Source organism: Sceloporus occidentalis, unplaced genomic scaffold (genome assembly GCF_023333645.1).
Source record: "Sceloporus occidentalis isolate IW3139 unplaced genomic scaffold, rSceOcc1.0.p SCAF_3, whole genome shotgun sequence".
Lineage (NCBI taxonomy): Eukaryota > Metazoa > Chordata > Lepidosauria > Squamata > Phrynosomatidae > Sceloporus > Sceloporus occidentalis.
The window spans coordinates 79475966-79501034 of record NW_028316983.1 but is presented as its reverse complement, the minus strand read 5'-3'; the positions used below and the strand labels follow the sequence as shown (position 1 = coordinate 79501034).

The following is a 25069-nucleotide window of genomic DNA, read 5'->3' as shown; positions in this document are numbered from 1 at the left end:
ATTTTATTTGTAAAGCTAAACAAAAATAATTAAGCTACTTAATCCACATATTTCACATGTATCCAGAAGCAGATATCCATGTATGTATTGAATCATGTTCTGTACTTGAGAAAAAGGAGGCACTTTGTACAGCTTCTGGGTCATGAGCCCATCCAAATGGACAGTTAGTCCCATCAGGGTTCATACTAGGAGTCACCAATTTGGTTGCCGTGGGCTAAGAGTGGGGTGTATATGTCAAAGGGGATCATACAGAATACATACCATAGATTAAATCACACATTAAAAACAAATATGTGCTGTTGTTTTCTTAGATGGCTTCCGTAACAGATGCCAGATATGGACACAAGGATGCTTCTGACCAGAACTTTGATTACATGTTCAAACTCCTGATCATTGGCAACAGCAGCGTAGGCAAGACTTCCTTCCTCTTCAGATATGCTGATGACACATTTACACCAGCCTTTGTCAGTACAGTGGGAATCGATTTCAAAGTGAAAACTGTTTACAGGAATGATAAGAGGGTAAAACTACAGATTTGGGTAAGTACCAGTGATTCCTGAATCTTTAGCTCTGTCCACAGATAACTTGGAGACTATGGGGCCTATGTCATTTGCAGATCACTACAAGATTATGGCTTATGTAATTTTTGTTTGCTTGCATTCTGTTTCAACAGAAGTTTTCTTTATCTATTACCACCTAAAACATAACCTTTTTGGACTGGGATGGACAACATGTGAACTTCTAATGTTTTTGGACTGCAACTCCCAGCAACCCTAGCACAGGCATTTTGAGGGATGATGGTAGTTGCAGTGCATCCATATCTAGAAAGCCATGCATTCCCATTCCTGTAGCTGGAACTATTCTTATTGTCCTCTTTGATATTTTGAGATTTTCTGTGAGCATTGTTGCTGAGTTCCTACTTGCATATTCAGGTGCGTTACAGACCGCCCCTTTGAGGCGGCCTGTACCCGCCCCTTTCCCTGGGGTATTGGGGCCTCAGTGGCTAGAACAGCAGCTGCTGAGGCCCCAATCCGCCGCTTTCCAGGCTGCGGGGAAGCGGCAAAAGGCCACTTCCCCGCAGCCTGGAAAGGGGTGTCCTTGGGGCTTCAAGCCCCAAGGACGCCCCACGGCGGCAGGGAGGAGGAGAAAGGGGCTGCTTGGCCCCTTTCTCCTTTGCATCGCTGGGCGCAGCCGTGTGAAGGCTGCGCCCAGCGGCGCAAACCAGGAAGGAGCTCCGAAACGGAGCTCCCTGGCGCGGAGCGATGACGTCACGTCCGTGCTGCCCCGTATAGAGGCGGCGCGGTCGTGACGTCATCATGGCGGCCCCCATGTAGATGGGGCGCCGCCATTTTGTACGGACTCAGTCCATACTAGGGTTAGGGGGGTGCGGAAGCACCGCACCTTCCTAACCCTAATACGGACTGAATCTGTACTAAAAGGCCCATCTGTAACGGGCCTCTGGGATCTTTTTGGTGCAGTACTATATCTCCATGCTATTTTTTCTGGAAATAAGCTGTTGCATTCATTCACATTTTAGGGAACATTCACATGACAACATCATCAGTTCATTGCAGTTCAGTGCTGTATGTATTGTTGTCCTCTGCTTTTTCAGATCACATTTGTGCTGATCCCCCCTCCCCCCATAAAATACAACCGCAATGCCAACCTATCTGATGAGAAAAAGGCAAATCACAATTAAGCTTTCAGAGCTCCTGTTCCTTTAAATCAACACTTCATATTTGCAGATACAGTCCATTTTATATTATTTGATGATCCTAGCTGGGTGATGAATAGTCTCTAAATAAGTCCATTTCTAACTTTTTCTAACTAACTCTTGTCAATTTCTGTTGCCATAGTGGTGGGTGAAGTTTAATTAATACTTTTCTCTGGGCAACCACTCCATGAATCAAGGTGAGGATGTAGACTCATTCTACCAATACATCTTGTATAACAGTACTATGCCTCCTGGATATATTTTAATTTATAACTTCTTTAGTCATCCAAAAAGGTGAGGAGGAGGAGACAGTGTTGGTGGCAGTCCTCCAACAGTAGAGAAGAAATCTGCTTGCAGGGTTTCCTGAAACAGATGCGTGAAAAGTACTGTTCTGGGACCGCACCAGGACTGTGGCAATCGCACAAGCCTGCATCCAAAGTGGGCCATCACCGCAGTCCTGAACCTGGCCACCAACAGGAGCAGATTATATCCGCTCCTTTTTGTGCCAGCTTTTCCTGGTTGGCACAGGCTCGGGGTGGCTTCTGGCCACATTTTGGGCATACTTCATATAAACATCATGCTCCCAACACGACCCAAAGCTGGTGCTTTTTCACATCTGTTTTGGGCCTCATATTATGTATCCAGAAATTTATAGAATTTGCTAAAGGTGTTCTTGTTTGCAGTATTGGGTGCAAGCCTCCCAGATGGGTGTTCCAGAGGCTGAACAAGGACAGAGTAAATGTGGCCTTATATTTGTTGGATCCCAATTCCATTTATTCTCTGGAGACTTCCCAGAAGCTTCTCACTATGGCGCGTTACATACTATGCCACCACCGTCATTTGCAGCACGGAGGAGCCCCAGAGTCCAAACCACGTGGCTCCTCCACGCTGCAGAAAGAAGCCCCAAAATGGCGCTTCTTGTGCGGCGTGCTTATGATGTTGCGAGGCACCAATGGTGCGCTCGCGGCATCATTTGCGCCATGCGTCATCAAGATGGTGGCACCCGTGTGGAACAGGCACCGCCATTTTGTGCGCGCTCCGCGCATATTAGGATTAGAGGCGTCAAGAAGTGACACCCCTTTCTAACCCTAGTACACGCAGAGCGCGTACTATATGCCCGTGCAGAACGGGCCTATGTTAACTAGGATATGACACACTTAATTGGTTCCTATAGAGGAGGAAGTACAATAAAATAAGAAGGTATTACTACAGGATAAGTAAGTGTAACATGGTGTGCATGAATCCACACAGACCTCCCACCCTGGCTAGTATAAACCAGCAGGGCTTTGAAAGTTGGCAGAGGAACTTCTGTTTTAATCCTCACCTAGGGTTGCCATACTCTCCGCAGTATTGATATGTAAATCTACACTGCATGTCATTTTAAATACTTTCAGTGGAACTATAACAAATACAATTAAGAAGAAAATTTGTTTTACAACTTTGCAGGCTACAGTGCTATTAACGGAAAATGTATTAAATCTTTGGTTCTGCAATATTCTATTAATAATAGTCACTAACAGCAATCAGGTGTTCCATTATTCATAATTCCACTCTTCATTATTTCTTATCTAACATCATTGCCATTTAATTTCTCTCTCCACTGAAAGAAATTGTAGTTAAAGTTTCAAATCATATGGGAAAAAAATCAGGAAATGTAACTATGTGTATTGTAAAACAAACCACAGTGCTTTTAAGGGAGTTACATCTGTTGGCCTATGTTCTTTTTAGCATCATTGTTAATAAAAACTTTGTATTGGCCGTAACTCAGGGGGCAGTCTGAAAATTGGCAACAATGGCAGCCACATGCACCAGGCCGCACCTGGTGCAGTAGCTCAACATTGTTTGCATGTTCCAGCTGGGCTGACATTGCATTGGCACAGCTGTCCCATCCTCAGTCTCCAGAGCTGCAATCAATACCTGCAAGAGCTTCATGGATAGGCTGTCCAGTGCACTACTTCTTCTTCTGAGCGTAGGCTCACCTATGCAACCAAAGAGAAGAAAGGGTAAAGGGACACCACAGAGCTCCTGCGGGTATAGAAGGAGTGGTGGTGGTTCCAGGGACTGACCATCCCCTTTCCCCTTGCTGCTTAGCAATGGGGAAGGGGGATGGTGTGGCATCTGATGTTTAAACAGCGGGCTGGCCCAATTTGGGCCCAATCCAGCTATTCATACAGCATAAAACCTCACACTTACAATGGGGTTTCCCACAACTTTGCCAGCTCCAGGACAAGGTCAGGTTAATGAGCAAGACCCACCATATTTCACCGGAACTTGCCTTGCGTCGCCCAAACAACCAGTACAGGCTTTGGGGTGCATAGGATTTTTTCCACCAGTGAAGATAAGGCCAACGAAAATATTTGTCATTTCTAAATTCTAAATAATTAATGCAAGACATTAATGACTCAAGGAAGCTATAAATGTAAGACAAACGACAGTGTTTTACAAGGATAAATCAGAGTGTTATTCTTTTATTCTTTTATAATCTTTTATTAAGCTTTATCAGGGTATTCCTAATCATATCAGGAAGTAATATCAGGGACTTGAGTGAACACACATCTAAGTTTTGTTGTTTCAGTGATTCTACTATAGTTTGGCCGAACAATGGATTTATATTTTATTTTTTTCAGGCGGTGGTTCTCAAACTGTAGGTCAGGACCCCTGAGGGGGACATGAGAGTTGCTCAAGGCGGATGTGAGACTTGGAGCCCCTGATTATTTCTCCTGTTCCTTCTCTGCTTCCAAAACTCTTTTTATCCGGAGAGGATCAGAAAGACAAAGAGGGTGCTTGGAGCCTCTGCCAGATAGAGGAGAAGGAACAGGAGGAGAGTTATTTACTTATAAAATGTTAAAATATGAATATACATGAGTGTGTGAATGAAAACATGCACAATAACAAACAAAATATTTTTATTCATATTGCTACGTCAAGCGAGGAGGGCACGATGTTTGCATGTAGATGTAAAGGTGATCACAAGGGTAAAAAGCTTGAGAACCACTATTTTGAGGTGTCAAACTTGTTTCACAGATTTACATTTCAAGAAACATAACTCAAGGGCCTGATCAGACAGGCCAAAATAAAGCTGCTTCGGGTCACTTTGGAGGTATGCTATTTAAATGACACACACACATCTTAAGAGGCCAGGCGCTCTTAGGACTGGAGCATGGCTTTGGCGCAGCTTCCAGTCTCTTAGGATGCATGCAGCATTTAAACAGCACACCTCCAAAAAGACCTAAAGCAGTTTTATTTTGGCCTGTCTGTTTGGGCCCTCAAAAGACCTAAATCTGGTCATTCTGATTTTTTTTTAAAAAAATATTATTTTTAACATAAAATGTGACCCAGTATTCACCTACTGCCACTGCCATACTGATAAAACCAAGTGACTGCATTGTTATCTTTTTGGTTTTTTAAAAAATAAAACAGTGGCAACCTGAATATTTGATATCTGTTTGAGATAAATTAAGTTATTTGTAGTAAGGTAATTCAAAGATCATGCAGTTCTTGGGGCTCTTCTTTTCTTATTTATTCATTTTACTTTATTTAAAACATTTATATCCCACCTTTCTCCTGATAATGAGACTCAAGGTGGCTAACAATATATTTAAAACTATACAGCTTAAAAACCATACAGAAGTTAAAAGAAATGTATAAATATAAGATTCAATAACGATTTATGAGTGAAATCATTAAACCTTAAGCATATTAACATACAATTAAAACTATATACAAACCTTTTAAAACCTTAAAAAAGGCACAGCATTGCATTACAAGCCCACCCTCATTAGTCTGTTAAAGCCTAGTGGCATAAAAATGTTTTATCCTGCTGCTGGAAGGAGGGCAAGAACAGGGCCAGTCTGGCCTCTCTAGAGAAGAACTCAGAAAGACTGGGAGCAGCCACCAAGAAGGCCTTGTTCCCACCAAATAAACATGAGAAGATGGTGGAAAAGTGAGGGTAGTCTCCCCAGATGAACTTAGTATTCTAATGAGCTCATACAAAGAGATACAGTCCTTTAAATAAGTTGGATCCAAGTCATTTTATTTTGTTTTACTTTTACATCAGCCTCATTGTTGGTCTTTACCACACAAGAAAAGGTGAAACCAATTGGAAGAGTAGTGGCTTTCTCAATGCCGCTCCTCATGCCCTCATAGCACTTCCATTCTTTTCCGTAGGGGAGACTGTTGTCAAAACATGCCTTTTGCCAAATGGATTTTTCCCGTTCAGCAAAAGGCATATTTTGATAACTGTTTCCCCTTGGAAAAAAACCCAGAAGTGCTATGACGTCGTGCGTAGCGGCATGAAGAAAGCTGCTACTCTCCCAATCAGTTTTGCCTTTCTCAGCTAGTGAAGTCCTTGATAAAAAGATTTGGGGTTTGTACATATGTGTCACTTCTCTTAGACTGCATGTGAGGGGGGGAAACTCAATTGCCCTAGCATTTTATAGTACTTTGAAGGCTTCAATTGTATTGCAATTGCTCTGTATTGTAAGTGCCTTAGCCTACTGTGTTAAAAATAGCCAGTTCTGCCTCAAAGACATATAAGAAATATGTGATAAAGAAAGGGTTCATTTTTAAAAAATTTTGTAATCAGTTTTAATTCCTGGAGGTTATTTAATTTAAGGAACTGAATAAACATTTTTTACATTGGAATATTTCAGATTTTATCTGGATGAGACTAATATTTCTTTGTGTGTGCTATAAAAAAGATCCACTGCTCTTATAAGTTTCCTGTTCATTGTAATTATTTGTAGCACCAGAATGTTTAAAAGCTCAAGCAATAAACCTTCATAACTATGGCCAAGATCCAAAGAACTGTGCAAATAATTTCCTGAGTTCAAGAGACTATGGACTGCAAACCTGGACAGAACTATTGAAAAATAAATCCTGAATGTTATTAACATTTTAAAACGGAGTTGTTTTTGAGTAGGCATGTATACGATTGCACTGAAATAAGCTAATTCTTAACCTTCCTTAACCTTTCCCCATAAAAATCTTCCATAATAGTCAGGTCAGGCTTCTCAGTGATATAATTACTGATAAAAAAGGAGAACTTTTTTCTTTGGGGACATATGTGCTTTTTAATTTAAAAACAAAACCATCAAACAAAATACAACCAAAGAGTTAAGTTAGCTTACCCCTTAATGGCTGGAAACAGCATTACTGTATGCTTAGGTTGCCTAGCAGCCAGTGAATAATGTTTTGCATAGACCAGGAGGGATCCAGACTAGATGAATGGAAGTGGAGTTTAAGTGAGAATAGGACAATTATGTCTACTTTGTACTGAAAAAACGCAACTGGGTGCTGTGCATTTGTTTGATTGCTTATTGTTGGCACTGAGTAACAAAGGACAAATAACTAGAAAAAATTAACTTCTTATCATCACAGTGCTCTTTGCCAGTCACCAGCTGTCAGTCTAATCAACCCCAGGGTAGTTGAGAAGATAAATGGGGAGTGGGCTGTATCTCTCCTTAAGCGCATTGGAACAAAGGTGAGACATCATATCAAGGACGATGGTGGTGCTGATAATGATGATAGTGATGATGAGACTCAGTTTAATTCAACGTGAAACTAATTCTAGAGCTGATTAATGTTAAATGCATTTAGCAAATACATAGCAGGTGTGTACCAGAGTGGCAATCTCCAAATGACCCTCACTATCTTGTAACTATGGACATTATCACATGAACCCCGTTCTCACCATAATTGTGTTCATAAAAGTAAATTGATATATACCAGTTTAGGAGCTTTCCTTACCACATGTCCATCCAAAAGTGTAATTAGGGCCGTTTCTGGCATCAGTGGTTCCTTCTGTTCTCTTCTGCACTCCTGCTTAACCCTGTCCCCCTGCCCTATGCCCTATTATATAAAATGGCAAAATTAAGGTTTACTTTTTGAATTTATATTTTTTTGAATATTTTCAAGCTGTGGATGTTTTAATCTGTGGGTAAAGAATCCATGGATATGGAGGGGCAACTGTACAGTGCATTCTCCTAAGCTAGGTAAAAACAGCTGGATTGTGCCCAATTATGTCTTACTTCCACAAGCCCTAAAACCATGCCTTCTCTGAATTTTATCTGTTCATCATTTCAGTGTCTCTTGCTATACTCTTCATGTCTATGACATTATAGAATGTAAGTCAGTTACTAGGCTAGAAGTCACAGATAACCTGTTCTTATTACTCTAAAGTGAAGTTAAATGGCATATATATACAGAAGCTGCAAGTAAGAAAGGAGTGGACTGTTCTTGGATTGAGTTTTCCTAGTGTATTTTCTGAAAAATTATGTTTTCAGGAACTGACTATAGTAAAGTGACTTCTGCCTCGAAATAATATCTGCAAGCCACTTCACACACACACACACACACACTGGAGACTATCCCCCCCTCACCATTCCCATCTCCTTTTGTGTCGTGCCTTTTTAGATTATAAGCCTGAGGGCAGGGAACCATCTATTATCCCCTCTGTTGTAAGCTGGCCAGATTCCCAGTGATTGGGTGGCATATAAATAAATCCTATTTATCAACAAGCATTTAAAATTAACAATTAACTAATAAAATAGGCATGTAACTTTCTGGCAGCTACAGCACTACTATGTAAGTGATATAAAGGTGATCGCCTCCAATAATTGCACCAAGATATCTTCTGGGATTTTATGTAAGTAGCACAGAATATATGACAGACATTTTCTCTTTGAGCTTGCATATGAGGGTCAGTACAATTAGTTATGTACAAGATTCTCAGTTTGATTGCTGTTAAAAAGACACTTCTGTTCTGTCAGAGTGGTGCTTAAGTACCCTTGCAGATGCAAATTGATTCTGTGCTGTGACACAGATTCACCTTTCCTCACCTAGAAACTCAGACCTCTCAGAAACCTAGCAGAGGTGCTGAAAACAGGACTGGCTCACCACATTTTGCTGCCTGAGGGGAAGCACAAGATGGGGCTCCCTTCCATTCCACACACAGAAACTAACTGAAACAACATTTTCTTGACTTCAGTGCTGACAGTGGAAAAGAGTCTTTCACCAAACCGAAGGGCAACAGGGGTATTGTAGGAGTGCAGGGCAGGGGTGGCTAGAGACTCTGGAGAAATGCCTGGGAAGACTGACAGTGCTGATCCTCCAGCAACTGACACCAGAATCAAAATATTATAAAAACTAGTTTTTACAGTCTACCAGGTGCTACTGACTAGCATTTGGGATAATTGAGTATTAGTAACTTTATTATACCTCTCATTTTCTCCCCAAAATGAGGCATTGCCTCATTTGTCCTAATAATAGGCCTGGCTCTGGTTGAACAGCTATTTAGAAAGGGGAATTGGGGTGGGCTTCCATCTTTTAACCCATTCCACATCCTTACCAAAGAGTTAATATTGAAAGGTACTGCTTGTCAAAGTATTTGTAAGTGGCAAACTTCTCTTGATTTTTCTTAGACTCTTTTTAGAATCTCATTTTCTGATCGTATTATTCTCAGATTTCCTGAGACACTCAAAGTTTCTCACCATACTACGTGTGTATACAAGAGAGAGGCCTGACTTATCAAATAAGATACCCAACTTACTGAATTTTCTGAAGCAAACAGTTTGTTCATTGCAAACACATTCTTCAGGCAACCTAAGAAATGACTACATATGAGGACATCACCAGATGTCCAGTATAGACATCAAATAGACTACATAATTGGAAGCACAAGATGGAGAAACTCCAGTCTTTCTGCAAAAATAGGACCAGGAGTGGATCAGGGTACTGACAAGGAACATCTAATATAAAAAAATTAGAGTGAAGATAAAGAACTATCTTGTATCAAAGTTCCAAAACACAATGTAAAAAAAGATACATGTAGAATTTAAAGGCTACATCAGAGACATGGGTCCAAAACACACTGCAGAAACAATCCAGTTTGAGACCATTTTAACTCAATACTAGGGAATCCTGGGAACTGTAGTTTTGTGAGACATTTAGCCTTCTCTGTCAGAGAGCTCTGGTGCCACAATAAACTACAGTTCCCAGGATTCCCTAATAGTGAGCCAAGGCAGTTAAAGCAATCTCAAACTGGATGATTTATGCAGTGTGTTTTGGACCATAGTTATAGATGTGTAACTACATCTCTTCTGCCAACCCAACAATCTGAACAATAATCTGCAACATTCAGAAGCAGGAGCACTGTCACAACTCATTGTTCCACTGTATATCACTGGCAGGAAAGTGTTAGAAACATCATCCTGCTGCATCCTGATCACCAGCAGAACAGATTTCCATTGCTCATTGCAGCTCCTGGCTGTTAAGATAGGTTTAGGTGGCATTTGCAATTGTGGCAATAGTTCCATGATCATGTACTGTATATGGAACATTCCTGAATATGGAGCAGTTACAGATCTGTAACTTTAGGTTACAAATCCATAACTGCAATGTTTGTTGTTGTTGTTGTTGTTGTTAGCTGCCCTCGAGTAAACTTCAACTCATGGCGACCCTGTGAATGAGACATCTCCAAGTGTCTCTGTCCTCCATTGCTCTGCTCGTTTCCTGCATACTCATTCCTATGTCCTCCCTGAGTCTAGCTATCTGGTGTGCAGTCTACCTCTCCTTCTTCTACCCTCAATCTTTTCGCGTATTAATGTCTTTTCCAAGGAGTCATGCCTTCTCATGATGTGGCCAAAATACAACAGCTTCAATTTAATCATCTTGGCCTCCACGGGTATTTCTGGCCTGATTTGCTCAAGGACCCATTTGTTTGTCATTCTGGCTGTCCACAGTATCCTTAGCACTCTTTTCCAACATCATGTCTCAAACGAATTGATTTTCTTTTTGTCTACTTTTTCATAGTCAAGGGATGTTAATAAAAGCCTCTCTTGGTTTTTTTAATTCAGAGAGTCACCATACATCAAAGCCATCTTGATTGCACTTAACAACAACAAGATTCAAAGATAGTGTAGATACTCGTACAGTGATATGTATAGATTTTCAAGAGCCACTCAACATCTATAGCATCAGATCCATTTTTAAGGATGCATTCATTGAATTAGATCTCAGAAGGATATTTATAGTTTTGATGAATGATAGAGATATAATTCAACTGCAATCATGCACAGCTGCAAGCAGAAATGTATAACATCATCCTATTTTTATGGGCATAATTCAGCCAAATTGAAACTTGACAGCCACTAATTGTGCTGCATGACTGTTTCTTTTTTCAGAATCAATTTGGCTTCAGCTTCCTACATGTAAAATATGTTAACATTTTTTTAAAAATCCACATTATTTTAATTAGTATGAAACACATCAAAGGATGCAATGGTATCAGCTAAGCTGATCTATTTTTATCTCTTTGAATGAGAGACAGTTTCTATAGTTGTGGTTCTGTAATTATATATGCATCTTTTCAGATCATGTAGTCACAGCAGTTGTAAAGTATTCCTTGTGAGAATCTGATCTAGAATTGATGTTTGTACCAACTGGTAGAACAAACTGATAGAATTAATTCTTGCATCAATTTTTCTCTGAATGCACAGCTGCTGGATTTAAAAAATGAAAATGAGAAAAACATAGTAACAGTACATACATCCAGATTCTAGTCTTGTTCTGTCTTGAAGTAAGAGAAACCAATAAATTTATTTGAATTTAAAAGCATCATGTAAGGTGAACGAACATGGCTTTCCCTAGTTTGGCACTTTATTCATGTGTTGAATGGACCTGAACTCCCATCATCCCCAGTCAGCTGATCCATGCTAACTGTGAATAACTAGAGATGTAGTAAAACCCATCTAGCTGGAATTAGTTTGGGGAAAGTGAGTCTAGGTTTTTTAATTGTTATAAATTCTGCACTGTAATTCTCAAAGCAATTAATAATCCAGGGATACAAACAATTTATTCAGGGTTTATTTTCCTAGAATGAGATACTTGAAAGCTTGTGACACTTTTCCTGCTATTTGATTTATTTACACATAAGTACAAGCTGCGTATATCTAGGTGCTCATAATGTAAAAAAAACAAAAACCCTGCAAACGTCCCAAAGTTAATTGATCCAACATCAAATCATTAGGGAGACAAACTGACATCCCAAAATGCTGTTTCAGAGCTGAAACCCAGCTATTTCAGCCCATGAATACTTCCAGATGGAGTGTTCCTGGTGCTACTAATCAAAAGGCATTGTGTAGCTCCCTCATATTTCTCTCCTTCAGGATTTTTTTTGGAAGAAGAAAAGCATTAAAGAACAGATGAGAAAATATGTGAGGATTATAAATAGAAGAATACTTAAAATTCCACGTAAGTGACTACATGGTAAAAGCTTTGAAAGAATTCATGAGTGTTGAGAATTCTTCCAGAAACTTCCAACTTTCTCAGAGAAACATAACTTGGTGACTTCATCTCAGAAAAGAGGTAAGAATAGAAGAGCAAAGTTATGCCCTTGCTCTCAAATGCCCTTCTCTCCTTGTAGAAGAGTTCATCCATCCATTGGCACATCTTTAAAACCAGCAAGGAATCTGATGCATACACACCAATGCATTGTGCTAATGATGGTTTCTGCACTTTAATTACCTCTCTCCCTTTTTGAGATCCAGAGAACATTCTGCCATTTATGAGCTTTTTGCTGAGAGGGACACCATCTTCTTTTCCTTTTTCTGTCTTTTTTTTTTTTTTTTGTTCCTTTTTAAAACAGAGTTTTTTAAAAAACCAGTATCTTTGATGCCTAGTTTGACTAGTGTTGTTCATAAAGTGGCTGATTTTGGTTTATTTGTGAGCAGCTGCTGGTGATATGGGATGAGATGAGAGGTATCAAATCTCCCTTCCCTCTTGATTTTTCCTTTTGTTTCCAATTGTAACTCCCATGAAGAATCTTCATATTCTCTTCCGCAAAGCTCCTTGCTTTATTTTTTTTTAAATGCTCTGGAATGCTAAGATAGCAAACTGAAGTTCTCTTTTGCTAGCCAGTGCAGTATTCATTAGGTGTGTGCTACCACCACTTCAATCTGTCCCTTTCCTTGCCCTTGCAATTACTTTGGTGATGTTTTCTCCAATGTCTACTCCTTTAAAAAAACAACAGAAAACACCTCAATCACCAAACTAAAGGACTGAGATGGGAGAAAACAGAGGAGGAGGGGAGTTCTATTGAACTTATCTTAACCTTTTAGTACATTAAAGTTCTGGAGGTCTTGATCCACTCAAGTCCTACCCAAATTACATCCAGGGGAACTATGGAGTAAAACAAAGCTGATGATAGAAACTATCTTTACTGATTGGAAGCAGATAGAAAAAGGATGCAATTAACAGATTAAAAGCAAAGAAACTATAGTCACAGTCAAATGCAGACATAGCTTAATCTGCAGTTGGCCCTAAGAACGTGCATAGGGTATCACTTGATCCTGAAGATGACAAGATTTCATAGACAAGGCACTAGTGTTCTGCTTTCTTGGACCAAGACAAAGGGTTTTATCATATTACACAATTATAATGCTGTGGCTCCATTTTAACTGCTGTGGTTCAGTCTTATGGAATTCTGAGATTTGCAGATTTTGGAGTGATTTTTAGAGTTTTCAGACAGACAGCTCCGGTGCCTCACAAAACTACAAACTCCAGGATGCCAGGGGGTGGAACCATAGCAATTAAGGTAATGCCCAAGGAGATGTTCTAATAGGAGAGTCAAGAGAGTTGCTATAGGGATTGTCACAATGAAAACCTGCTCTTCTCTTCGGGGAGAAGTGTCTTATCAGTATGTAGGCTGGCATGGTCTAATACCAGCTGAACCAGATGTTTGGGAATGTTACCTGTCTTTATCTTGCAAGTGGTTGCTTCTCATCAGCTCTAGTCAGCATGGCCACTAGTGGGGAATAGTGATGGAAGCTACAGTTCAACAGCACAGGAAGATCTACACATTCACCATCTCTGATTTAAGCCAATTCAAAACCTTACTACTTTGAAACTGGGAGGCAATTATGTACTTTGAATTTCAGATTCATTTGTGTGGTTATCCATGCTGAAACAATATACTGTTTTATTATGACATTGTTTTCAGATGTTGTCTTGATTCAGGTGAGTGATTCACTTGTGTAAGTGTTGTGACAGGTGAACCCATAACACACATCTTCATTGTAACAGCACTTACAATTTCTAAAATATATTTCAAAACACCAGAAGTTAATGGAAGAGAAGCAGAAGGTGAGGTTGGTTCCCAAACTTTGATCCTCTGTGTGTGTTGGATTTTTTATTATTATTATTTATTAGTTTATTTTCTTATATCCCACCTTTCTCCCAACATAGGGACTCAACGTGGCTAACAGCAAATTAAAAAAAAAAACAATAAAATTTTAAAATAGCACAACATTAAAATTTATAAATATAAAATTTAAGAAACAATTAAACAATTTAAAAAGTTAAAACAGCTGTTAATTAAAATGTAACATGTTAAAAATACAAACCTTAAAATTTAAAACACACAACATTTAAATCCCAGCCCTTAGCAGCTTGAAAAGGCCTGACAGCATTAAAATATCTTTATCTGCTGCTGAATGGATAATAGGGATGGAGCCATCCTGGCCTCTAGGGAGGGAGTTTCAAAGCGTGGGAGCAGCCATTGAGAAGGCCTTCTCTCTTGTTCCCACTAAATGAGCCTAAGCGGGTGATGGGACAGAGAGAAGGCCTCTCCGAATAATCTCAACACCCTAATGGGGGACTTCAGCTACTTGAAGCTCCAGCCAGCTTGGCCAAAACTCAGGAATTCTAGGATCTGAAGTCCAAAACATTCAGAGGATAAAAGTTTGTGAACCACAAAATGCACATTAATGTAAGCATATACTGTCAGATTAATGCATACATGTAGAGTTTCAGCTTCAGTTTCTGGCATTTCCAGACAGGGAAACCTTGCAGAGACATGGCCTGTGAATGTAGACAGTATTGAGCGAGATATATGATCTCACTTGATAAAAGGCAACTTCCTACATTCTCATCTCAGAACTGGCCCTCCAGTAGGGATAGCGGTACAACTACCCCAGACAGCAGATTTTGATAGTCATCAAAGAACTTGTCTTGGATTTGTGGTCCTGATAATCACTTATTTGATTTATTATTATTATTATTATTATTATTATTATTATTATTATTATTATTGCTGGGGAAGAGAAAGGCATTTCTGGAATTTTTCATTTCACGTGTCAAATTAACCCGGCCAACTCTAGGTATTACAGCTTTGAGTATATGGGTAAAGTGCATGGGTAGACTTGTTTTGATGCTCCAGCTCAGGCAATAAAATATCTTGGGCTGGCCTTTTCCCAAACATTAACCCTTTAGCCACAGCCCCACCCTGCTACCTGTAGACAGGTACTGCAGCATGGAGAGAGGATGCTAGGTTCCCTCTAACACCTTTAGCAACAAGGGCTTTAGCAACAAGGCAAAAATAGAAAATGCCCAAAGAATACATGTTTGACTCTTTCCTTTTAGTGACTAGCAGAACAGTGGTTTAAAGAGCAAGCACTGAGTAGTGGATTAGAGTGTAATGAAAATAAATAAAAATACTAAAAATAAATAAATAAAGAGCAAGCATGGTGTAGTGGATTAAGTGTTGGACAAGGATTCTGGGTGAGCAGGGTTTGAATCCTGGGTGACCATGCACAGGTTTCTCTCTCTCAGCCTGAGAGGAAATCAGTGGCAAACCTCTGAATAAATCTTGTCAAGAAAACCATATGTTAATGTTTCCATGAGTCGTAATATGAAGGCATAACAACAACAACAACTCTGTAAGAACAAATGTTAATCAAACTCACATTGAGCATAATAAACTGAGCTCACTCTTTGCACCTTTCATAGTAAATTATCATGCTGCCACACAATGCTAAACAGCTAGCTGAATGACTACAGCAAATAAATGGATGGCATATTTGAGTATCATAGTATGAATTTACTGTTGCTCTGCCTTAGGGTAAGAATGTTTTCTGAAAATAGCCTCCTGTGAGTACTGCTTGTATGCAAATCCTATTCATGCTGATCTTGGACTTGATGTGCTTCATAACCAGTGGATCTGAAAAGCTGCAGACTTTAACATATGCATTTACGTATGCTAGACTTTCTTGTCAAACACCATGTTGTTTACTTTTCCAGCTGAACAGCAGTGACACACAGACACATACAGCACCCACCACAGCATAATGCCAAGAGCTGTACTTGTCAAACACCTTTTCCCCCAGAACTAGAAGCTCTGAAACCAGCCCTCTGATGATTTCTGAGGTTTGCAGCTATGCTGACTTCTTGTCAGATGAGCAGTCTCCAGCTGACAGTGACTCGGAGCTACAAAATGAGTCCTGCATATATGTGACTCTCAGCTACAAAATGAAACACACATACACACACATGAGATTATGATGGAAGTATCTTTTCATGATAGATAAACATCAAAGAGGAATCACAAGGAAAATCATGTTCTCTTAGACCATCAAGGAGACAATGGAACCTGAGGCAAGGAGGAAAGGGCAACAATCACTGTCACAAAATGAAAAAAAGAAATCAGCAATAAAGGTCAGGATTATTACTGTCAAAAAGATTTTAATTTATGGATCAAATGGAAGATTTTGTGAAGCCTTGTTGTAATAGTCAAATGCTCGCTGTGCCATTACGATGGGAAAAAAAATCAAACACTGTTATTTACATGTATGTATTTTGAAGATGGGGACTGTAAAAAGGTTTAAAATGCAGGCAGCTGTAGTCATCACTTTAGCTGGCAAATTTATTAAGCCCAAGTTAATAGAATTGTTTTAGGGCTTCCCCAGATGAGGAAAATGTGCCAGGATATTGCAGTGTCTGTTGTTGTAGTTCTCTGGTGTTTTTTTACTACACTGTATGACAGATCAGAGGGGAGTGTTACCCAGTATACTAGTGGCACTGGGCTGCCTTCTGGGTCTGGTGGATTTGCTGCCCAGGTGGTAAAGAGAGTTGCCTCCCTTTGCCACCCAGCCAGCAGTTCCACCAGTCTCAGAAAATACTGCTAATGAGGGGACGGTATTAAATTATGACCCACACCAGGTGTCAAATACAGCCTGCGTGCCCCAACATTTAAACATCCATGGACACCTTTTCCTTGCAGTCACATTTGTGTCCAGATAGCCATTCTGGCCCACTGGAGTACTGAAGTTTAGATCTATGAACCTTGTAATAAAATTTAACTGTGAGATTGGTGTTGTAATCCAGACAGATTTAAAAAATTAGGGATTCAACTAGATGGGATTATACTCCCATGAAGATGCAGATTCTTTTGGGTGTACTCCTGGACTCAATTGTGAGCATGAATGGCCATGTTTCTAAAGTGAATGAAGGTTCATTTGCATAATTCAAGCTAGTGCGCTAGCCATTTCCCTTCCCGGAAATAGTTTGCATGACCATGATAGCATATGCCTTATTTGTACTCCATTTGGATTACTGTAATGTGTGTTATTGGGGCTGCTTTTCAGAAACTTCATTTAGCCTAAAGCCCTATAACTATGTATATATTTCCAGGGCTCAGTTACAGGGAGCATATGACTCCTATATTAGAACAGCTGCACTGGTTCATTTTGAGCACTATTCAAAGTGCTGGTTATGACCTATACAAGCACAATAGGAGCTGGATTCAGTCTATCTGAAGAACCGTATCTTTTGACATGGGCCTGTTCAAGCATTTGGTAAGCCCTTTTCTGAGTCCCACCACTTTCACAGGTACATGTGGTGGTGACAAGGAAGAAGGCCTTGGAGGAAGCTGTCACACTTAAGAACTTCCTAGGGAGGCTAGAATTGCTATCTCCTCACTGTACTGTTGGCAAGAGAAAACTTTCTTATTCTAACAGGGTTTGAAGAACTGATTGCAAAAGCTTTTAAGTGTTTTATTGAATTTTCTCTTTGAAAAGGATTTGTTTTAAATGATTTTAATTATATGGACTGCTTAACTGCATTTTAAGAATACTTTTTTGTATGTTTTTACACATGTCATTCTATATGCTTGTATCTGTGTTTGTTTTAATGTTTTGTAAACCACCTAAAGCCCTAGTTTTGTGGAAAAGGCAGGATATAAATGAATTAAATAACAATAATTAATAATAATATTGTAATCCATCAAGTTTACCTTTTCATTTTTGCCTCCACTACGTAGCTAGTAGAGATCCAGCATGGTGTAGGGATTTGAACATTGGATTACAGCTCCAAAGAAGCCCACTGGATTACCTTGGGCAAATTGCACTCTCTCAGCCTCAGAGGAAAGCAAACCTCCTCTGAATAAATCTTGCCAAGAAAAACCCATGATAGCTTGGGGTTGCCATAAGTCAGAAGTGACATGAAGGCACACAACAACAACATAGCTACTAGGCTATATTTGCTTTGGTAGGTTATAAATTGTACAAGTCCAACATAACTTGGACAAATTTGTTTATCACATCTTTACAAAGAAAGATTTGAATTTATGTGGTAACCAAAATACACAAAAGTCTATACGCTGGTCCTCCCACATTCACTGGGGTTAGGGGCACAGCACCCCCATGAAAGTGGAAAAACCACAAATAAAAAACACCTTTTTTTTTTTTTTACGTAAGAGGACACCTCTCTAGGAATCTCTAGGTCTCCCAATGCAACTCTGTGGTCAACATCTGCCCTGGAGGAGCTACAAATGCCTAGTGGAGTGTTCTCTCTAGGAATCTCTAGGTCCTTCAGAGCAATTTTTGGTTAAAGTTGACCATAGATTTGCGCTGGAAGACCTAGATATTCCTAGAGAGAATATATTAATATAATCTGTGAATAATCAAATCTGCAAAAGTCAAATCCACAAATGTAGAGGGACGACTGTATATTTCAGTAAAACATTGTGATACGCTAATACAGCTTTTATTGTAGAAAAGAGAATGCACAGTAGGTTTAAATGGGGCCTATAGCCCTCAGCAAGTTACTATGTGAGGCATGGCTTTAAGGAGATTATAATAGGATTAAGATTCTTAGCTTTAAATAGAATCAAATCTTTAATAAAGAAATGTGTATCTGTGTCAAGATTACTGAGTCTGGCAACCTGAAGGTGATGAACAAGAGACAAAATTCTTCATGATGTTAGGGTAATCCATAGAGTGGCAAGAGTGACTTTACATTTTGTAGCCACCATTTAAAAATATATATATTGCACAGTATATATAAAAATTAATGATTATACCTATATCTGTTTATATAATTGTTATACATCTTAATATATATAAGATCTTGTAAAAACAGATAAATAACTCCAAACATATCTTCAATATTATCCATCCTGTCCAAGATCAGTTTTCCTGATTGTTGACTTCTTCTCTAACCTAGTTGAATTTTCTCTGAAGCTTAATTTATTTCCATATCATTTCTTGTAGTTCACTATTTTTTATTTTTTGTATATCTTTTATTTCATTTTTCCAATATTGTTTTCCCTATTTTGTTCTTCATAATTTTATTAAATAAGGCCTTCAACTGATGTTTCGTTGATCTTGTAGCCACCATTTTGAGTAGACAAGCCATAAGTAACAGGCTTTGACTCCTGTCCTGTGACTCCTGTTATTGACTCCTATTATGTAGACAAGCCATTAGCCACAGGCTTTGACTCCTATTGAAACTATGCCAATAGTTTGCTCCAGATCCCATCTTCTACTAGTGGCCATGCAAGCTGGTGCTTATGGGAACTGCATCTAAAAGCTCCTTGAAGATGACAGGTTAGGGAAGCTGAATGGCATTCTTCATCTGTTAAATTTTCTCCATGTTCTTTGTCACCTTTGGATATACCACGTTCCACTAAAATTTAGACTGCAAGGTCTTTGAGTTATGTTTTCCATCCTTCTCTGTTAAATTGATATCAATACTGATTGTACTTTACAAAATGCATTTATGTTGCCATTAAATTACAGGTATTTATTGAGCATCTGAGGATTTTACTATTGTTTTTATTAACTTTGCTCTGGACATTTCCCCAGATTTTCTGTTCAGGATGTGTTCCTCCCTTATTTTGGAAGAATATGATAGCATTTGGAGAAATGTTTGTCTCAACCTGCCAAATTGTTACATAAGATAATAAAAATTAAAATATAATAAAGCTGTTCCCATTGTATGCACACTCATACTTTACAATACACAGTGTAATTTAGGTCCCACAGTTACTTAGCTTTTAAAGGGAAGCATTGAAGAAAATGAGCAAATCAATAGACAGGCTTGCTGCTGAACATAAAGAAAACAAAATAATAACCATGGAGGGCCTACATAAATTAAAATTAGACAATGAGGAAATTGAAATACTGTAGTTAAAGATTTCTTGTACCTTGGATCCAACATCATTCAGAATGGAGACTGCAGTCAGGAGATAAGAAGAAGGCTAGAAATAGGAAGGGCAGCCATGAAAGAGTGAGAGAAGACCCTAATGTGTAAAGATGTGAAACTAAGCACTAAAGTCAGAATTATCCAAGCCATTGCATTTCCCATTACTATTCAATTAGGGAGGTCATGGGCATGAGTCTGCAAACTTAAGTAGAGCAGTGGATGACAAGGAGTCTTAGAGATGTCTCTTCCACAGGGTAGCTATGAGTTGAGAGTGACTCGGTGTCAGTTTTACTTTATATTGCATACTTAAATGAATATTTAATATTTATTTCAATATTAAGTATTTTCTGTCAATCAATCAATGTTTATTGATTAGCCCTTAGGCCATCTCAGAATAACACAAAAAAGAATAGAGCATACTATAAAATTCTATAGAAATTACATGGAGGTAAAAATACAAAAAAAATGTAAGCTGTAAATAGGATATTATAAAAATACCATGTGAATGCTGTATTTTTCTGACAAATTTATGATGACCCTTGCAAATTTTGAAAACTGTGTACTAAAAAGCAAACTAGTTATTATTTTTAATACTATTGTCTTTATTATCTTTATGTATATCCTGCTTTTTCCTCATGATTGGGACTCAAGGCATCTTACAAATTTAAATAATTACAATATAATTTTAAAAATGCAAAAATATACATTAACACAGAGTTAAACTATTAACAATAGAAATTTAAAACATACACTTTGAAAAAGTAAAAAGCAGTTGAAACAGTATAATTTAAAACTACAGAGAGTCCTTGGTATCTGCTGGGGTTTGGTTCCAGGACCCCCCTGGATACCTAAATCTGTGGGTGCTCAAGTCCTATTAAATACAGTGGCATAGTAAAATAGTGTCCCTTATATCAAATGGCAACATCAAGATTTGTTTTTAGGAATTTATATATTTTTGAATATTTTCAAGCCATAGATGCTTGAATCTGTGGATAAAGAATCCATGGATATATAGCACCCCTTTACAGTTCGTTTCTTAAAAGCTATCAGTTCTGAAATCCTGCTTGAATAAAACATCTTCGCTTGCTGATGGAAGGAGTGAACCATTCTAGCTTCCCGAGGGAAGTCCTTCCCAAAGGATGTAGATGATGTTCCTTTGTAGATCTCAGGGTCTGGGCAGACTCATAAGGTCTATCATTGTGGTTCTCAAACTCTGATCTTCCAGAAGTTTTGGACTTCACCTCCCAGAATTCCAGGCTGCTGGCCAAGCTGGCTGGGTCTTCTGGGAACTGAAGTCCAAAACACCTGGGTGACCAAAGCTGGATGATCATTGGCATGGGATCCATGGCTGTATGCAGACCCATGACTACCTTGTGAGGCTCCTGAACATGGATTTTTAACTGAGGTTTCTAGTTTCTCCTTTGGCAAATTCCAATCATTCCTTCTATTTGTTCTAGTCAGATTTCTGAAATGTGCTGGAAAAGTGTTTCTATCTTTGATGAAGTTGGATCAAAAGTGCCATTCTGTGTGTATGTGCCTTCAAGTCGCCTGTTGACCTATGTCACTACCATGAATTTCATAGGGTTTTCTTAAGCAAGAACTACTCAGAGGTGTTTCTGCCAGTTTATTCCTCTGAAATACAGCCAACAGCACCTGATATTTTTTGGCAGTCCCCCATCCAAGTGCTAACCAGAGTTGACCCTGCTTAGCTTCCAAGATGAAATGGGATCTGGTGCCTTTTGAGTATTACCAATTAAGAAAGTGAAGTGTTAATGGCTAAATGTCTGGATGGTCAATATAATAATATTAATAATAATAACAACAGCAACAACAACAACAACAATAAACAATAAACATTAGCTGTTTTTATTTTACTTTCATTTTCCTAATAGCCCTTTGTTGCACCATGGGGCGTGTGTACATGTGTTTGTGTGTATTTACATTTACTACAGGAATATTTACCCATCTTCAGCATCTCTCAGTTATGTTGAAATCAGGACAGCAGTGAGTCATCTAAGTGTTCTCTAGGCATCAAATTAAATAAAAGGAAGGAATGGAGTTCTACTACAAGGGGTTGATGAAGACAGAACTAATAAAAGCACCATGACCTTGATCATTCTGAGGGTCAGAAAATACAAGGCATTTATGCTAATCCTGCTGAGGGGGGTGTAGATGTACTCTTTATAAAAGAAAAAGGAAAAGCACATTAGTTTCAGCTAAAGTTTTAGCAGGCATATTCAACTTAATTGCCAGAAATTATTTCAGAACATTTTAGCATGTTTGAAACGTGCCTTCAGATTCAATAAAAACTTATTGGAGTGGCTCTGTGCTGTTGTTATGTAAGTTAACATTGCAAAGCAGTTTTAAAATTTCCTCTTGTAATTTTAGGTCTAGTTCTTCAGAGGTCCATCCCCCACTGATGCATTTATGAACTAAAGATGAATATATATAACCTTTTTTTCATTACATATATGTGGGTGAATAATGGGTTTTTAATAGCCATGGTAGGAAGTCATGAAAAGGAATGTGCATGAACATTATTTGGGGGAAATATATTGCATTACAAGTGGAACATAGCACATAATACTGCTTTTCAAATTAAAATGCAGCAGTTTGCTCAGCTATACCTATATAAAAAAGGTCATATTTAGAAATGTCATATTCAGAAATAATTTTAAAAAACTTCACTGGTGATGTTTGTGTCATTGTTTCTCTGAAGACCTGGGTGGAAAAATTAGCTGGAGTTGAAAACACCACATTGTTTGTTTGGGGGGAGGGGGCTAAGTGCCAGGCTGCAAATAGGGGTTTGATTCAAATCTTGAAACTAGGGCCTTATCACACGATATGCTGTTGCATAATTGCGCTGGCTTGGTTTTTTGTTTGATGTTTCCTTATCGCACAATGTCATGGCACTCACATTGTTGCATTGCATTTCCATCATTATTGGATTGCTGCTTTTCATTGATGGAGGGAAAACATTAATGGTTCCAATATCCAGTAACTGCCTTGAATCCCATTTTGGGATAAAGATGAAATATCAATCCAACAAACAAACAAACTTTTGTTCAGCCATTGTTTCTGGTGTGATGGTTTCATTCCACTGCAGTTCTGATATTCCAACAGTCTTGTGGTGTGGTTGGCAGCGCTTCTCCTCTTCTCCCTCTGCTTCTCTCTAGACTCAAGCAGGGTGAAGCCACTCTGTTGGGAGAGAACAAAATATTGGCCTCACTGTGTCACCTCAGGTAAGACACAAAGGTGAGATGAACCCTGAAATTGGTTAGGAAGTAAGAAACACATACACACACACATGCTTTGGCCAAGGCATTCCAAACCCGTTCACTGAGGCTCTTAATCCAGCCAAGAGCTCAGATTGGTAAAGATAGGCACGGTACAGAGCGCCAAAAAGAGGCGCTGGGGAGGTGCCTCTCCTTGCTCCACAGCAGCACCGTAGCAACTAAATTGTGCGGTGCTAGTGCGCAGCAAGAAAGGAGTGCACAGAAGCAGCTCCTTTTTTGTGGCGCACTTGCGCTGTGCTAAAGCGCCAGTGATGGTGTGATGACATGCTAGCGGCGCAGCGCCATTTGGATGCTGCGCCACTGGCACGTCATCGCTGTGCGCACCATCTGCATAATGCCGTGTGGCTGCGGCGCACCCATGATGTGCTAGGGTTGTGGGGCGTGTGCACGCTCCACCCCCGAGCAACCCTAGCACGTCATGGGTATGCCACAAAGGGCCCGTCTGTATTTTGAAAATGCTGAGCATTTATAGAACTTTTTTAGCTTAAGCAACCATTTGTAAAGTAAAACAGCAGGCATGAAACCAACACCTTCTCCATCTCTCTCCTTGTACATCACCCCTCTGAGAACAGGGTCTGCTTGACTGTTACAGGATGTAGCAGTCTGGCTTGTTTTGTTCTAATCTCAGGGTTAGAAAAGCTGTCACCACTTTTTTGTTTAGCTGACCATGAGTACAAATTTTTGCAGTTACAGCAGGATTTGAAATATCAGCAATTTAGCAATGACTAACAAATGTAAGAGCAAAAAATTCTGGTATCCCTAAGGAAACTATCTGCAAAAATGAAGCATGCTTAAAATGTAGGATAAAAGGTCCTAAAGACATGTTTCATTCTAATAATTCCACTTCTGCTCTCTGATCAAAGAGGACATCATGAACACAGGAACTATGTTAATTTTACTACATTCCTTGGTATTTTATTTTAAATTTGTTTTGCTGTAATTGCATAATTGCACTGCCATGGTGGGTTGCCAGCATGCTGTAATTATGCAATTACAGCAAAAACCAAAACAAAAGGTGGAATGGAATAAAATCAACCAATGTGAGCCATGTGAATGAGAGGGGCAGATAATGAGCCATGTTCAATACAGTATGTATGTGATTTAAATTGGAATAGTGAAATTACAGCAGTGTGAAGCATTGAAACTGCACAACTGTGCAAGTTTGACACTCCCACCCCAAAAGCACATATGTGCAGACACAGGGAAGATGGCAGGGGCTGTAAGGTAGTGGAAAAGACTTGATTGTGGGAACATGCATTACCAAAGCAGCACCATGGCATCGTTGCAGAGAAGGTGTGGCAGGGATTGTGTCATCACTGGTATGTTAGTGTTTGTTTAAACAATGTGAACAGGCTGGTGTGATAAAGCCCTAAAACTACTTCTTTCTGCAGTTTTACATCACTGAAATTGAGATATCATCTGACCCAGGTTTTATTTGCTAGCCTCCATATGGAGGCCTCTCAGTGTTACCAGTGACTCTCTTGCACTGAAAGTTATAAGTGGAATTGCAACTGCCTGTTCATATGTCACAAATCTAGCAGTTTTGAGGATGTTCCTATTCCAATTTGCTCTCTCCAGTATGTGGGCATGACATAAAGGTCATGTTGTCTCTCTTTCACTTTACCCATACCCACTGACAGTAAACAGATTCGCTTTCCCAGTACCTTGAAGTGGTTGCTTCTCAACACCCTATTTTGTGTGCATATGTGTTTTACAATTTTTGAAGCATTGCAATTGCAAACTAGAGGGGTTGTTGTTGTTTTAAAATAGTGCCTGTGGCACAGGGCTACCAGAATTCACA

At 39.2% G+C, this 25069-nt stretch overlaps 1 protein-coding gene across 2 annotated transcripts in view; it reads left to right on the top strand.

The window, feature by feature from the left end:
• The window catches only part of RAB3B (RAB3B, member RAS oncogene family), a 93836-nt gene that overhangs the window by 15599 nt on the left and 53168 nt on the right, over nucleotides 1-25069 (top strand). For both annotated transcript variants that reach the window (XM_089515130.1, XM_089515129.1), the window contains exon 2: nucleotides 312-539. In XM_089515130.1, the coding sequence (XP_089371256.1) occupies nucleotides 312-539 (228 nt within the window). The remainder of the gene's footprint in view (nucleotides 1-311; nucleotides 540-25069) is intronic.